Here is a 17,882-nt window from a genome sequence, read left to right as displayed (position 1 = left end):
ATAAGGTCTGTATTTACGCAGTAAGTACAATCCAAGCACCTTTACAATACATGTTATTGGAGGCTGCATTTGCATCAAGAAATAATTGATGTCTTCTGCAGATCAGCAAAGATGAACATAAGTATGGGTTTATGGGCTCAATGTCTTTTTGCATGCCTTTCAATTTCTTTTTCAGGTAGCAATTGAAACATTTAATACGCCTAACAGCAGTAAATTCATCTTTATGCTAAGTACTCGTGCAGGAGGTCTTGGAATTAATTTGGCAACAGCTGATGTGGTCATTCTATACGATTCTGACTGGAACCCACAAGTGGATTTACAAGCAATGGTTAGATATACTGCATGCAGTTTGTCGAGGTCCTTTGTCATGTGTATGATGTGTTTCACTCTAGGCTCTCTTTTCTTTACCTTTATTTTCCCCCCTTTCTCCCTTTCTTTCTGTCTTACCCTCTGTCTGTTATAATGCTAATTCTCAGTATCTGAATACATGAACTTTTAATCTGACTATTTTTTATATACAGCAGATGCAAAAATAAATAATAAATGAAAATGGTCAAATGCCCCGCTTGCCGGAATCTTGCTGGCATTTTTTGCAAATGCAAAAAATTACATATCAAAAAGCATTTAAAAATAAAACAAAGCTTTCCACATAGACAGTTACACTATAAGAGGGCAATAAAAAACATATTAATGATCTCCAATATAATTACCACTTTTTGCCTAACATTTCCATAGAATCCCTTTACAATAGATTTGAGTAACAATGTATTCTTAGGCTCATGAATGGATTGTAATCCAAATGGCCTAGTGTCTATCTGATTACAGACAGGATTGTTGTTCTGTTCCTTATCTGGGCTGTTCTATCCTGGTCCATTGCTCTAAAATTCTCTTACAGCATAAATCCAAACCTCTACTAGAGTGAACAATTCATTATTGACCCTTCATCCATGTCCCATTTATTTAGAAAATACAATACCAGAATATAGTCTGCATAGGCAATCATGAAGTATGCCAATCTTTCTTTTTAGAGTGATTGTCACCAACATAATTTACATAATTGAGGATTTTTATCTACAGTTGCAAGAAAAAGTATGTGAACCCTTTGGAATGAAATGGATTTATGCACAAATTGGTCATAAAATGTGATCTGATCATCATCTAAGTCACAACAATAGACAATCACAGTCTGCTTAAACTAATAACACACAAAGAATTAAATGTTGCCATGTTTTTATTGAACACACCATGTAAACATTCACAGTGCAGGTGGAAAAAGTATGTGAACCCTTGGATTTAATAACTAGTTGAAACTCCTGGCAGCAATAACTTCAACCAAACGTTTCCTGTAGTTGCAGATCAGACGTGCACAACGGTCAGGAGTAATTCTTGACCATTCCTCTTTACAGAACTGTTTCAGTTCAGCAATATTCTTGGGATGTCTGTGTCACGTATTCATCCACTTATAGAAATGTGGTTAATTACATTTACTGTCCACACAGGAAAAGTTGTGCCGAGCAGCAACCTAATCCACAGAAGTGTTAATGCTGAGCAGCAATTATGCAAATGAAACCTGGTAACTGACTTTGGGGTCAAAGGCCGGTTACAGCCTATCAGAACTAAAGGAGGGGTATTTAGGCCCAGTTCTCATCCTGCTCAGTGCCCTGTCGTGGTTTCCCTTGTGGTTGTCCGAGAGCGCGTTCCTGTTTATAGTTTTATACCTGGTTTTTGACTTTGGCTTTGTTTATTGACTTCTCTATATTCTGGTATCCTGACTCCTGGCTTTCCTCATCGCTGCGTCCCTTTCTGTGTTACCTGACCTCGGCTAGTATTTTTGACTATTCTATGTACGTTAAATCCGGCCATTCTATGGACCGGTAATACATTACTTATTTGTCATCCGTGCTATACAGTTCTACGTGCTGGATCAAACAGTAATCCTGACAGTCTGGTGTGAATCGCTTTCTTGAGGTCATGCCACAGCATCTCAATCGGGTTGAGGTCAGGATTCTGGCTGGGCCACTTCAGAAGGCGTATTTTCTTCTGTTTAAGCCATTCTGTTGTTGATTTACTTCTATGCTTTGGGTCATTGTCCTGTTGCAACACCCATCTTCTGTTGAGCTTCAGCTGGTAGACAGATGGCCTTAAGTTCTCCTGCAAAATGTCTTGATAAACTTGGGAATTCATTTTTCCTTCGATGATAGCAATCCGTCCAGGCCCTGATGCAGCAAAGCAGCCCCAAACAATGATGCCCCCACCACCATACTTCACAGTTGGGATGAGGTTTTGATGTTGGTGTGCTGTGCCTCTTTTTCGCAACACATAGTGTTGTGTGTTTCTTCCAAACAACTCAACTTTGGTTTCATTTGTCCACAGAATATTTTGCCAGTACTGCTGTGGAACATCCAGGTGCTCTTGTGCAAACTGTAAACGTGCAGCAATGTTTTGTTTGGACAGCAGTGGCTTCCTCTGTGGTATCCTCCCATGAAATCCATTCTTGTTTAGTGTTTTACATATTGTAGATTCGCTAACAGGGATGTTAGCATTTGCCAGTGACTTTTGTAAGTCTTTAGCTCACACACTAGGATTCTTCTTCACCTCATTGAGCAGTCTGCACTGTGCTCTTGCAGTCATCTTTACAGGACGGCCACTCCTAGGGAGAGTAGCAGCAGTGCTGAACTTTCTCCATTTATAGACAATTTGTCTTACCGTGGACTGATGAACAGCAAGGCTTTTGGAGATACTTTTATAACCCTTTCCAGCTTTATGCAAGTCAACAATTCTTAATCGTAGGTCTTCTGAGAGCTCTTTTGTGCGAGGCATCATTCACATCAGGCAAGGCTTCTTGTGAAAAGCAAACCCAGAACTGGTGTGTGTTTTTTATAGGGCAGGGCAGCTGTAACCAACACCTCCAATCTCATCTCATTGATTGGACTCCATTCAGCTAACATCTCACTCCAATTAGCTCTTGGAGATGTTCAATAAAAACATGGCAACATTTCATTCTTTGTGTGTTATTAGACTGTGATTGTCTATTGTTGTGACTTAGATGATGAACAGATCACATTGAATGACCAATTTGTGCAGAAATCCATATCATTCCAAAGGGTTCATATACTTTTTCTTGCAACTGTATGTCCTTAAGCTCATGGTATAGTTTCATTCCATTATCTTAATGCAATCAACACTGTCTGAAATACATCTTTAAATGTAATTAAAATCATTATTATAGTGGCTTACTTAAACCACAACGGTTGCACCCAGAGTATACCAACCATTCAGGAATTATCAGTGGTAATCCATTGTGTAGAATCTTATAGTAGAAATCAAACTGCATCCCAAATATCAACAACTGGGAAGATGATTTCCTGAGCCCTTGTTTCTTGCTTTGTCCCATACTTTCCTGCTTTGCCCAAGGAAAGTGCATTGAACATTGTGTATTGAGCACTCAATGGGTGATGCCAAAGTTGAAGCTCAAGACCTCAATATTAAGCTACCAGGTTTTGTATGATTGCAAGGATACCAATGCCATTCAGCAATTTCTTCCTATAGCCCCAACAATGGTTTTGTCTGATGGAGAAATTGACTGTGACAGCAAATTGACTCTTACAGACACGTGTTGCAGTCATATTCTGATTGTCAGTCTGATTCTGACACATATGACCCCATGCAAGCCTATTAACAGAGAATTGTCACTTTTTGACTGCTTATATTGGGGGCTCAAGGACACTTCTGGCACCATAGCTACTACAGCGAGCTGCAGAGGTTATGGTGCTTAGAGTGTTTTGGTAAGGTTTCAGATACATGAATTCCCAAAGTGTGGAAAAGAATAAATTTGTCTTAATGTAAAGTACTAAGAGATTTATTCTATTTTTATTAAAAAAAAAAAAAAAAAAGCGTAAAAGGAAAAAGGATTTGCTACTGTAGGTATAGTACACTTGAAATTCACGCGCAAATAAAATTACATGTTAATATGAAAATTTTAGAAGCAACTTCTGAAGGCTGTGAACAAGCATTTCAGTGCTTGGTTCGTTTCCAATAGGATCGAGCACATCGAATTGGGCAGAAAAAGGCAGTTCGTGTATTCCGTCTTATCACTGACAATACGGTGGAAGAAAGGATTGTAGAACGAGCTGAGCTGAAGCTGAGGCTTGACTCTATAGTCATACAGCAAGGTAATATATTGTTAGCACTCGTACTTTTTCAAATGTATGCCTTTTTTCAAAATATATAAATATTTAAGTATTTTCACAGAAAAATGGAATACATATTTTAGTGCAGAGATTGTAACTGGGAATCTAATAAGCCGAGAAAGCACAGTTGCTGTATTTGCTCTGTGGTTGGTAAGTTAGTTGGAAATGATAAATAGTTTTTTAATATATACTGGGAATAACCAACAGCAGGCTTACGGCCCCAAAAGTGTTTGGTAAGGTCCTTAGTATGATTGGAAAACATGTTGGTTCTGTTCTATGTATGATTTACTATCGTCTATTCCCAAAGACTAATTTTTTAAGTAATATAGAACATCTCCATTAAGTACGTGGAAGAAAAAAATGTAGATCAGTGGATGGTTGTTTACTGAATGGTAGAGCAGTCAGAGAGTGCTCAAAGTTTCTGATCAGTGGGATGTGGGCATTGGAAAGCTGATTATTAGCCTTTGCTTGTTATTGTTTTTTTATTTTATTTCATATTTTTGCATTTCAAGAAACACTATAGTGTCAGGAATACAAACATGTATTCCCAACACTATAGTCCTGTAGTGGCAGTTTAGGCAACCCGCCCCCTTATGATTTTACTCACCTTTTCTCCCACGCCGTGCCATTCTCGCCACATCTCTCCCTGCCTGGCTCCTCCTCCATTGCTGAGGTCATCATTATTGATGATCTCAGGCAATCCAATGCTTTCCCATAGGAAATAGGAAATACCATGCTGCACCAATCAGCCTCTCCTCATTGAGATGCATTGAATCAATGGAAGAAAATATTGTAAAACAAGCTTGTTGTTGTTGTTGTATGTAGCACAGCCAAGTACAACTATATTTAGCTGCATGTCTTTGGTTAAAGGGACATTATAGTCACTAAATCAACTACACCGTATTGTTTTTTGTTCTGGTGAGTAGAATCATTCCCTCAGGCTTTTTGCTGTAAACACTGTCTTTTCAGAGAAAATGCAGTGTTTACATTACAGTCTAGGGATAACTCCACTGGCCACTCCTCTAAAAAGCCACCAGAGGTGCTGCACACCGTGCAATACTGCCATTCAGTGTTTCCACCCTTTGCATGGAGACACTGATACATTGATTTAATTCATGTCTATGAGGAGTTGTCCCCCAGGGATATAATCCGGCTGCACTCCTTCCAATTAGGGAATGCATCATGGCAGCTGCCCTTCTGCCATACCAAATTCTCTATCTTCTAGGACCTGTTGGCACTCTTGTTGGGTGCACGGCGGGCCATGAGACCCATTGCTCTCCCTGTGCAGGAGAAACATATCCCCTACTGCTTGGGCTTTCCAAACAGCCTCAAGGCACAACATGAATCCACTTAGCATACCCTCTGCTGGCCAGAGGATATTCCAGGATTTTTTGAACATTATAACATCCCAACCATAGAGATACGGAATTGGATCCTGTGCCCGCGGTTCCATGGATGAAGATGACAATGACCCCGGATGGAGAACCCAGCACTGGCATCCCTACTGGAGGAGTGACCACCGTTTCTAGCTGAACTGCCTGCTGCCTCATGGGGTCTCACCGCCCTCTTATTTGAATCAGACCGAGGCCAACAACACATGGCTGATTGGGCCCCATGAATACATTAAACAGGGACTCCACCATGTAATCCTGATTCTATCTAGTCAGTTCGCACTGGGCATTACGCGTTCCCCTCTGGTCATAGTGGTTGGGGTAATGGATAAATATTCTACGGCCTTGCATATTGACTTTTGATCAAATATTGGATCCCCGAGCGGCAGGCTGGGAGTTATTTGAGTGGGCCAAGTTGGATCTATGGGGGCATATATGGATGCCAGTGGGGCCAGTTTGCATAATATCTCTACCCCGGACTCAGCAAATGGATGGACCCCTTTAAAATGCCACCTTCCACTAAAGAATTGTCTCTCCATGTTCACATTGCAATATCTGCTTTCATATGTAAATATCTCAGATAATGTTAACATATTATAGTGCCTACTTTCATCTGTATATTTTTTGGTTACAAGCATGGTGTGTTTTTTTTCCCCTCCCCTTATAATGTTTAATTATAATTTCCTCCTGTGCACATTGTATTTCATGTGCCTTTCTATTATGGGTCATACCAGGACAGGTTCTCCTGGGGAACTGTTGTTCTCAGTGCCTCATCAAGCAATAGCACAGCGCCGCAACTGTTTCTGTTTAATCTTTTTAACTAATGCTCAGTCTTGTACATGCGGTGCGTAATGTTTCTTACCATGTTGGCCCTACTATAGCACTTCTTGTATCACTGGTCTCACTGATTGTGAAACCCCATTGGGATAAATCTGCGAGGATGTGTGTGGAGGAGGTTTTTTTTTTATTCCAAGCATGCTTGTCCTACACCCATTGGGATAGAGATGCACGTTATGATACTTGCTATTATGTATAATGCACTAATTACCATTAATTTTCCCTCTCAAACAAAGTGCCTACTGACAAAACATTATATAAATAACTATTCAGTGTGTCTGCAATGTTTCTTTGCAATGTTCACCTCGGGTCGAATGTCATTGCTGGGTCTGCAGCGAGTCTCTTCCAGAACAAGGAACTTGACCACCCTTTGGGTCTGTTAAATGAGGGCTCGATTGCCTCCCAGGTGACTTAATTCTTCACATTGGATACCCCTTCATACCTCCCTCACCTGTCCCTCTCTTCTCTATTCTACCATCCTCTTCCCTCCAATCCCCCCCTTTTTTTTCTTTTTTTTTTCCTTTTCTCATTGTCCCATTTTCTCCACAGATTGCCCCTTCGAGACACTCCATTTATGTTCCTGCCAAGCTACTCATATTATCATATAACATACCTGAAAAACTATTTTCACACACTTCAGGTAGAGGGCCAAATCCTGTCTATTCTGGTGAAACCAAGCCTAGAGGAAAACATTTTGATGTATAATTTAATGTCTGCATTAAAGGGAAACTCCAGACACCCAGACCACTACTGCCCATTGGAGTGGTCTGGGTGCCAACTCCCACCACCCTTAACCCTGCATTTTTAATTTAGCAGTTTTTATAAACTACAATACTTATCTTGCAGGCTTAAGTCCTCCTCTAGTAGACAGCCACTATAGGGACTTCAGTGTTCCTAGACCATGAAAAGTGTTTTATACGACGCTGGACGTCCTTACGCTATGCATGAGGACCTCCAGCATCACCGGAATCCCCATAGAAAGCATTGAATAATGCTTTCCTATGGTGAGGTCTAATGCGCGCACGTCAGCCGACGGGAGAGGAGGGTGGGCGGAGCCTGACCCAGCACTGAGGGACAATGGCGCTGGATTCAGGTAAGTCACTGAAGGGGTGGGGGGTGGGAAGGAGAGGGGCACTGTTGGGTATTTAAATCCTTAAGGACCAAACTTCTGGAATAAAAGGGAAACATGACATGTCACACATGTCATGTGTCCTTAAGGGGTTAAGCAATTTAACTGGAGCCAAAAAGTTAGCACATGTTGCCAGGAAAACATATCCGTCTTTACCTGGTTTTGGGACAGTGATAATATTAGCCATTAATATTACTACTGATATTTCCCCATTTTCCTTAAAGTGATTAAAAATGAAAGCGAGAAGACAAGCTAGGATCTCACTATATTCTTTATAGTAGGCATGGGAAAAGCTGTCAAGGCCTGGGACTTTGTTGCGAGACAAGGATTTGTTAGAGGTTATTCTACTGTGAATGGGTGATTTAGTTCTGAAGTTTTGAATGGTAAAAGTGTGGGTTAATTTCCCCTAAAAAAAATATATATATATGGCTGTCTTGATCAGTGGGAATATGTGTTGTGGAGTTGTGAAAAAGGTTATAGAGCTATTTATAAAACTGTGCAAAAAGATGAACTATATTTGCTGGGTCGGTAACCTTATCAACAAATGAATAATTTAGAAAAGGGACAGTGGAATGCACACGCTTGGCTGCTAATAGTTTATCAGCTCTGTTGCCTTGACATGTTTCAGTGTGCTAAAGGAGGATTGCTTGGAGTTGTGATCTAACCAAGGCAATTTGTTCCCCGCAAATTGGCTAGAGGGATGTGACTGGTTCTGTAGAGTATGAGTTAAGTGTGTTTATGTGGATATAGACTTGTTTGTAACATAAACCTTGGGTGAGGTGGTCCCCTGAATGGCTGCCTTTTAACCCCTTGAGGACCAAACTTCTGGAATAAAAGGGACTCATGACATGTCATGTGTCCTTAAGGGGTTAAACTTGCGAACTGGGTTTCCCCTTACCTCCTGCTTTTTTTTCATTTTTTGTTCAGTATATTTGTTTTTACTGACATTCAGACTATGAGATTTTGTCACCTTTATTGAAGCTTCAGAGCGAGTACATTTAAGAATTGCTGTATCTTGGACCAACTTCTGCTGGCTGTGCTGTGTTACTGCATTGTACTGTACTTGTATATATATATATATATATATATATTTGTGTTTCAAAACTAACACTGTCCCAGCACTAACTATTTTGCACATACTAGTTTTATGTTATATAGTGTCACACAGAATACCTCAGTTGTTATATAGGATTTCTTGCTTGTATTGTTACAAGTTTACAGAAGACCTCATGATATATTTACCTGGTTGCTCTTATCTCATTTTTACTGCATTCCTTTTGGCCTAGAGCAGGCATCTCAAACACTGGTTCCCCATATGTTGTTAAACTACAACTCCTGTAGCGGAACGCAGTAAGCCTGTCCTGCAATATGCCTGTGTGACTATATTCGTTATAATTTTGCCTGTGTTGAATTGCTATTCGTCTATTTAAAGTGTGAATTGTATGTTATTCGGTAGTTTCCATCCGTACTATATGCTTATGGAAACTACCGAACGGAGGGACCACCCCGGAGAGAAGTGTGCCAGCAATTAAGGTTCACATTCTTTCCAAACTGCAAGTTAACCGGCTCATTAACATTGTATCTGGGTGGCCGCCATTCGGCATGCGTACACGTGGCGGCGGCCATCTTACGCATGAAAATCTCAGCGGTGTTTGGTCGTCGAGTGTCTGGAACTCAAATCGGACACTCAAACAACCAAACACCGCTGAGACCTCCAGAGCTCCGTAACTGCCGAACGGAGAGACCTAACGAATCCCCATTCGGTAGTAACAAAGTACCGAATGAGGGAATCACTATCTAGGTGAATTAAAGTATGGATGGCAATTATAAATGTCTGTTTTAACTGCCGAACGGAGACCGACCGCAGGGCCCATTCTCATGGAACCCTTTTCGGATACCAACTCGTGTGCGGTCGGTCAAACTTCACCCTCCTGTAACTGCCGAACCACTGGTCCGATCTGGGTGAATTTTGGATATTATATAATATTAAGGATATGTGATGGTCTAGGGGTACATCCAAGTTTGGGGTAAAGTACTGTACAAGTTAAGGGGATTATGACTCACTCTGAGGGGAGGAGATGTGTGGGAGGTAACAAGCACTGTATTGGTTACTGTCATAATTACTGTAGTTCCCTCCCTTGCATGGGAGCAGGCTTTATAAGAAACCTTGGAATAAACGATAGTCAGTTCTACTCCTGAAACTGTGTGTCGTCCAGTTATTGGGAGTGCTGTGGGGATATTGCTGTACCGTTTTACCTGCTGGAAACTCTGCTGTGGATTTACTAATGACTTGTTCCTGAGCCTTCCTTGGATCTAAGGTGGAGAATAGCTGTGAGAAATCAGCTCTCCGCTACATTGGTTGGCAGCGCTGGGATCCAGACTCACAGAGGAACAAGGATTAATGGAGATTGACCTTTCTACGCTAAAGAGAACCACATTGAAAGACCTTCTGGAAGCGAAAGGGGTTTCTGCCAGCAGCAAATCCAAAGCAACGCTTATCACCGAAGTAATGGCAGAGTACAGAGCAGAAGAGGTCCAGGCCACGGAACAAAGACCTGAAACAGAACAGGAGGAGTTCCAAAGGCATTTACAATTCAGACTGGCCTTTTATGGGGAAAACCCACCAACAGAGATCATCTCTAAAACAATGACAGAGGTGCAAGAGTTTGTGATGAGAAACAGGAGACCACAAACACCGGAAAGAGGTGCAGCAGGAGCTGTGACACAAGAGGGTAAGCCCAAAATTCCCTATCAAGCTTTTAAAACGTATGTGGAAGCAGAGGAGGATATAGATGCCTTCCTCCAAGACTTTGAGAGACTGTGTACACTGCATAACATACCAAGGGAAGAGTGGGTACCCATATTAGCAGGACGGCTGTCAGGAAGGGCAGCTGAAGCTTACCGCACTGTGCCTGATATTGAAATTAGGAACTATAGCCGGGTAAAAGAGATTATCCTGGCCCGATATGCAATAACACCAGAGGCATACCGGAGGCGCTTCAGGGAATTGAAAAAGGCGGACAAAGATTCGCACGCAGAGTGGGCTTGCCGAGTAGAAAGGGCAGCTCTTGGGTGGATGCAGTCGAGTAAAGCACGGTCCATGGAGGACTTGTTACAAATGCTGCTGTTGGAGCAGTTTTATGAGGGGATATCCTCAGAACTACAGGAATGGGTGAGGGATCGTAACCCCACCACCCTCACCGAGGCTGCCAAAAAGGCAGATGATTTTATGGACGCTCGCAGACAAACCAAGGCAGTGAGTACCAAACCTGCCATGCGGCCACTAGGGGGGAATTCCTTCTCTCCTAACCCTCAACCCCCACCAAGACAACTTCCTCCACCAGCACCAGCAGCAGCGCAGCAGAGATACCGCACACCTGCTTCTGTGCAATGCCACCGATGCCAGAAGTGGGGACATTTCCAACGAGATTGTCCGCAGTCTAGAGACCGCACCACCTGGATCCGACCAGGGCCTCCACCACCACCACCGAGAGCGGCAGCGCATCACTACCAGGACGAGGTACCACTTCCCTACAGCTCTGCCGTTCCAGTCACGACTGTGGAGCAGTGGGAAGTACTACATGAGGCCAACCCCTTACAAGCACAGGCGGATAATCGACAGCACCATAGGCAGACCGTGTATCTGGAAGGGAAGCCTATGCAGGGGCTCAGAGACTCGGGAGCCACCATCACCCTGGTGCAAAGTCATTTGGTTTCTGACAAAGCCAAACTGAATAAGACTGTGGCTGTCAGGGTTGCAGGGGGAGCCGTGTATCGGCTAGACACAGCCAGGGTACACTTGCATTGGGGTGCGGGGTTCGGGAATGTGGAAGTGGGGCTAATGCCGCAATTACCTGCTGAGGTGGTCCTAGGGAATGATCTGGGCAAACTCACCTCCGCATTTGAACCACAAACTACTGAGGAAGCACACCCAGTAGTCACCAGGCAACAGGCCCGCACCCAACACAACAACGCACTGCCGGAGGTCCAGGTAAGAGATTCCTCCCCTTCCCTAGACTGTATCCCTTGGGCCCCTCCTGACGAGTTTGTAGCCGAGGTGATCACTGACCCTACCTTACAGGTATACCGAGACAAGGTCACCTCTATCCAACCGGGGGCGGAGGGGGAAAGATTTGTATGGGACCGACAGTTATTATACCGGGAAACGAGTAAACAGATAGCTGGGTCAGACCCCATTGCTACAAGACAGCTGGTGGTACCTCAGAGGTACCGAACCGAATTACTCCGGATAGCGCACGATATTCCGCTATCCGGACATTTGGGGGTCAGCCGTACCAGATATCGGCTGACCCAAAGTTTCTTCTGGCCAGGGATTAGCCAGGAGGTGCGCAGGTATTGTAATACCTGCGATACGTGCCAGAGGGTGGGAAAGAGGGGGGATAAGCATTAGGCGAAGCTGCACCCCCTACCCATAATTGAGGAACCATTTCATAGGGTTGCAGTAGATATTGTAGGCCCCTTCCGGAAGCCTAGCCCATCGGGCAAACGGTACATTTTGACCGTAGTGGACTACGCCACTCGCTACCCCGAGGCGGTAGCCTTAACTACTATACATGCAGAGACGGTGGCTGAGGCGCTGATGCAGATTTTCTCCCGGATGGGGTTACCCAGGGAGATCATCTCGGATCAGGGCACTCAGTTCACGGCAGAGGTCACCCAACAGCTCTGGAAGTTCTGTAAAATTAAGCCCATAATTAGTGCTCCGTACCACCCCCAGACTAATGGGCTCTGCGAACGGTTCAATGGCACCTTAAAACAGATGCTCCGAACCTTCGCAGAGACTCACCGAGACTGGGAAAAATTCCTGCCGCACTTACTGTTTGCTTACAGGGAGGTGCCGCAGGAATCTACGGGATTTTCCCCCTTTGAACTGCTATTCGGGAGGAGAGTAAGGGGACCTGGACGTGATTAGAGAACACTGGGAGGGAGACCGTAGCGCTGACGGCACCCCTATTGTACCATATGTGTTGGCCCTCCGAGATCGCCTGGAAGCACTCACAAAGACGGTAAAGGAAAACCTACAGGCAGCTCAGACGCGTCAGCGCACCTGGTACGATAGAGGCGCCAGGGACCGCAGCTTTCAGGTCGGACAGAAAGTTTTAATTTTAAAACCTGTCCGACACGATAAGCTACAGGCCGCCTGGCAAGGCCCTTATAAAGTGGTAGAACAACGATGTGACACCACTTATATAATTGGCCACTGCGCAGGGAATGGGGGGCGACGCATGATCCATGTGAACATGCTGAAGCCTTACCAGGAACGTTCAGAGGAGGTGACAGCTATCTGCGCCTACCCCTCCCCGATCTGTTAGAAGACGGACAGCTGGCTGGGGATTTAGGAGCAGTTGTACTGGGGGATCGGTTGAGCCCACAGGAGCGTATCGAGGTACAACAACTACTGCAAGAAAAGCAGGAGACCTTTTCTAATGTACCTGGATACACCCCTCTGGCTACCCACCGAGTAGAAACCCCTGGTCAACTTCCCATGCGCCAGACCCCGTACCGCATCCCTGAAGCGGTACGGGAGAATATGCGCAAAGAAATTGAAGAGATGATACAGTTAGGAGTCATTGAGCCCTCAGATAGCCCCTGGGCCTCTCCAGTGGTCCTCGTACCAAAGCGGGACGGCACGACCCGCTTTTGCGTGGACTACAGGAGATTGAATGAGAAGACCGTATCCGACGCATACCCGATGCCTAGGATAGATGAGTTACTGGACCGGATGGCCAGGGGTCAATACCTTACCACTATTGATTTGTGTAAAGGGTATTGGCAGATTCCCTTGGCCCCGGACGCCATCCCTAAGTCCGCCTTTGTCACCCCATTCGGCCTGTACCAATTTAAGGTCATGCCGTTTGGGATGAAAAACGCGCCGGCTACCTTCCAGCGGATGGTGGACCGCCTCCTAGATGGGTTCCAAGACTATACCTGCGCATATCTCGATGATATTGCCATATTTAGCGATACCTGGCAGGAACACTTGGCCCATATAGGAGCGGTTCTAGACAGGATCAGGGAGGCTGGTTTGACCCTAAAACCAGCGAAATGTAGCATTGGGATGGCCGAGGTACAGTACCTGGGCCACAGAGTGGGCTGTGGTAAGCAAAAGCCGGAACCAGCCAAAGTAGAGGCAGTATCACAGTGGCCTACCCCGAAAACTAAAACCCAGGTGTTAGCCTTCCTAGGGACAGCAGGGTATTACCGGAAGTTTGTGCCCAATTATAGTGCCCTGGCCAAACCCCTCACTGACCTGACACGTAAAAACCTTCCCCGCCAAGTAACCTGGACCCCGGAGTGTGAGCAGGCATTCCAACACTTGAAAGATGCACTTGTTAATGCCCCTGTCTTGGCCGCTCCCAATCCAACTAAACGTTTTCTTGTTCACACAGACGCTTCTATGTTTGGATTGGGGGCAGTACTGAGCCAAGTCGGGGCCGATGGCGGAGAACATCCAGTGGCTTACATCAGTCGCAAACTTTTACCCCGGGAAGTAAGCTACGCCGCCATCGAGAAGGAATGCCTGGCTGTGGTGTGGGCCTTGAAGAAATTGCAACCCTATTTGTATGGACAGGCTTTTTCTTTGCTCACGGATCACAACCCGTTGGTCTGGCTGAACCGGGTGGCTGGGGACAATGCCAGTGTCACGGTAATATACCCCAACACGCAGGAATAGTTCACAGTCAAGAGACAAGAAACAGTGTTCGTCTTACCGGACCTTAGAATGGCCGGACTAGGACGAGAGAAAGACAGAGTCAGAACAAGCCGAGGTCAAGGGAACTGAGAGACAGCGTAACGTAGAACAAGCCGAGGACTGGTACACAGAGGACAAAACAGCGGATAAGCAAGCAAGGATAAGGAGAGAGCGGAGTCAGGAACAAAGCCAAGGTCAAGCACCAAAAAACCAACTGAACGATACAAGCACTAAAGGGAACTGGACAGAAACCACGATAGGGCAAGGAGCAAGGGGAAACAGGTGAGTATAAAAACCCTAAGGTTCACTTTGATTGGCTCCTGTCATATCCACGCCCCCAAAACGTGAGTGAATGGGGAATGTGGCCTGACAGGGGCCAATGGGAGACTGATTCTAATTTAGTCTCCCACTGTCCCTTTAAGAGCGCGCCCGAGACGCGCGGCGCGCTCTTAGTGTCGGGCGGGACATGTGACCGCTTCTCGCGGTCACTGCCCGCCTGACTGATCCCATCGTTGGCTGAGCCGCGCGCGGCTCGTGCAGGAGCAGGACCGCGCGCGGCGAGAAGGGAGGACCCCGGCCGGCCCCTGGAGAGGGTAAGTACCGCTACAGTACCCCCCCCTGAAGACACGCCCACCGGGCGGGGAGGAGCAGGCCTGGCAGGAAAACGAGCGTGGAAAGAACGCACAAGGCGAGGAGCGTGAACAGCGTCAGCGGAAATCCAACTGCGTTCCTCAGGCCCATAGCCCTTCCAATGTACCAGATATTGGAGGCGACCCCGAAGCAAGCGAGAGTCAATTACAGCCGCCACTTCAAACTCCTCATGGCCCTCCACCGAAACCGGAGGAGGAGGAGGGACATGCCGAGTAAAACGGTTGCACAGGAGGGGTTTTAACAAGGAGGTATGAAACACGTTAGGAATGCGTAGATTTTTTGGAAGATCCAATGCATACGAGACAGGATTAACCACATGCAAGATACGAAAAGGACCAATAAAACGAGGGGCCAACTTCATAGAAGGCACACGAAGACGAATATTGCGAGTAGAAAGCCAAACCCGGTCTCCCACCGCATAGGATGGAGCCGCCCTGCGATGCTTGTCAGCGTGAACCTTCTGGCGAGCAGCTGAGGCCACCAAAGAACACTGAACCTGCTCCCAAGTATTACGTAGACTAGCCAAATGTTCGTCCAGAGCTGGCATGCCCTGTAAGGAGAATGCAGCTGGAAGAACCACGGGATGCCGGCCATACACAACGTAAAAAGGGCTGTTACCGGAGGATTCATGAGCAGCATTATTACGAGCAAACTCAGCCCAAGGAAGCAGGTCAGCCCAATTGTTCTGATGGTGGGACACGAAACAGCGAAGATACTGCTCCAGAGATTGGTTGGCACGTTCAGCAGCTCCATTAGACTGGGGGTGGTAGGCTGAAGAAAACGAGAGGGAGATACCCTTCTCTGCACAAAACGCTCTCCAGAATCTGGAAATAAACTGGCTACCCCTATCGGACACGATCGAAGTGGGAATACCATGCAACCGAAACACCTGCCCGGCAAAGATAGAGGCAAGTTCCTTGGATGATGGCAATTTGACAAGAGACACAAAATGAGCCATCTTAGAAAAACGATCCACAATCATCAGGATGACAGTTTTACCATTAGAGGGAGGTAATTCAACAATAAAATCCATGGATATATTGGACCATGGCCTCTCGGGTATGGGCAACGGATGCAACAACCCACAGGGAACTCTGTGGGAGGACTTCATACTGGCACAAGTGCTACAGGCATTAACGTAATCGGTGACGTCCTTGCGCAAGGACGCCCACCAGAAATATCTAGAAACTGCTGAGACTGTCTTAGAAATACCAGGGTGTCCAGCAGTTCTAGTGTCATGATATAATGACAAGATGTCTCGTCTCTCTGGTATATCAACGAATAGCTTATCAGCAGGCCTCTCCTCAGGAGCCAAGTTTTGTTTAGCCTGAATAGTCTGTAAGAGAGAAGACGAAATAGAAAGAACAGTAGTCGCTATTATTCTGTCAGGCGGAATGACAGGGGTAACATCGACCTCGAGTTTGTCAGTAGTCTCGAATTGTCTGGACAGAGCGTCAGCTTTAGTATTACGATCACCCGGTCTGTAAGTGATTATGTAATTAAAACGAGACAAAAACAGAGACCACCTGGCCTGCCTAGAAGACAATCTTTTTGCTTCACTAAGGTATGAGAGGTTTTTGTGATCCGTTAAAATGAGGATAGGATCCCTGGTACCCTCTAGCAGATGTCTCCATTCCTTGAGCGCCAAAATGATAGCAAGGAGTTCACGATTGCCTACATCATAATTCCTCTCTGCTTTGGACATCTGTCTGGAAAAGAAGCCACAAGGGTGTAACGGCTTTTCAGGTGAATCTCTTTGAGACAAGATAGCACCTACCCCTATCTCAGAAGCATCAACCTCAAGAATAAAGGGCAGTGAAGGGACAGGATGCTGTAAAACAGGAGCAGAGGCAAATGTAGCTTTCAAGAATTCAAAGGCCTCGAGTGCTTCTGGTTTCCAGACATGAGTATTACCATCCTTCTTGGTCATTCTGGTTATAGGCGCTACAATGGCAGAAAACCCTTTAATAAAACGCCTATAATAATTAGAGAACCCCAGAAAACGCTGAATGGCTTTCAAACCCTGGGGCAGAGGCCATTCCATAATGGCAGACAGTTTCTTGGGATCCATACGAAAACCCTTGGCAGAGATTATATAACCCAAGAATTGGACTTCAGATTGATCAAATGAACATTTTTCGAGTTTGCAATAGAGACCGTTAACCAGAAGAGTTCTCAACACTAATTTAACATGCATGTGATGAGTCTGTAAATCATTAGAATAAATTAATATGTCGTCCAAGTATACTATAACGAATGTATGTATAAATTGACGTAGGACATCATTAATAAATTCTTGAAAAACTGCTGGGGCGTTACAAAGACCAAAGGGCATCACAGTGTACTCGTAGTGGCCACTCCTGGTATTGAAAGCAGTCTTCCACTCGTGATCCTTTTTGATACGTATGAGGTTGTAAGCACCCCTAAGGTCCAATTTAGTAAAAACTGTGGCCTGTTTAAGCCTATCAAAAAGTTCTGTGATCAAAGGTATGGGGTACGCATTTTTGACGGTGATTTTATTAAGGCCCCTATAGTCAATACAAGGCCTTAATTCGCCATCTTTCTTAGACACAAAGAAGAACCCAGCCCCTGCCGGGGAAGAGGATCTTCTTATAAATCCCTTCTCTAGAGATTCCTTGATATATTCCTCCATAACCAGATTCTCCTGAGGAGATAAAGGATATATTCTCCCTTTGGGAGGCATCGTACCAGGTAACAAATTAATTGCACAATCGTAAGGCCTGTGAGGTGGCAATCTTTCAGCCTCCCTTTTATCAAAAACAGATTTAAGAGACAGGTACTGAGAGGGTATGACCGTAGGCACGGGAGGAATATGAGTAGAATTCAAAGGGGTGACTTTAACAACACAAGACTCTTGGCAAGAATCACTCCAAGAAACTATTTGTCCTGACTCCCAATCAATGGTGGGATTATGAGTACGTAACCAAGGATACCCTAACACGAGGTGAGAG

At 45.2% G+C, this 17,882-nt stretch overlaps 1 protein-coding gene across 2 annotated transcripts in view; it reads left to right on the top strand.

Annotated features, from left to right (window-relative positions):
• Positions 1 to 17,882, top strand: part of SMARCA1 (SWI/SNF related, matrix associated, actin dependent regulator of chromatin, subfamily a, member 1) — a 208,483-nt gene that overhangs the window by 123,253 nt on the left and 67,348 nt on the right. For both annotated transcript variants that reach the window (XM_063432114.1, XM_063432115.1), the window contains 2 exons: positions 176 to 328; positions 4,040 to 4,172. In XM_063432114.1, the coding sequence (XP_063288184.1) occupies positions 176 to 328; positions 4,040 to 4,172 (286 nt within the window). The remainder of the gene's footprint in view (positions 1 to 175; positions 329 to 4,039; positions 4,173 to 17,882) is intronic.

Source organism: Pelobates fuscus, chromosome 9 (assembly GCF_036172605.1).
Source record: "Pelobates fuscus isolate aPelFus1 chromosome 9, aPelFus1.pri, whole genome shotgun sequence".
In the NCBI taxonomy this organism is placed as follows: domain Eukaryota; kingdom Metazoa; phylum Chordata; class Amphibia; order Anura; family Pelobatidae; genus Pelobates; species Pelobates fuscus.
The sequence above is the reverse complement of the archived record's forward strand: the minus strand, read 5'-3'. Positions and strand labels throughout refer to the sequence as shown.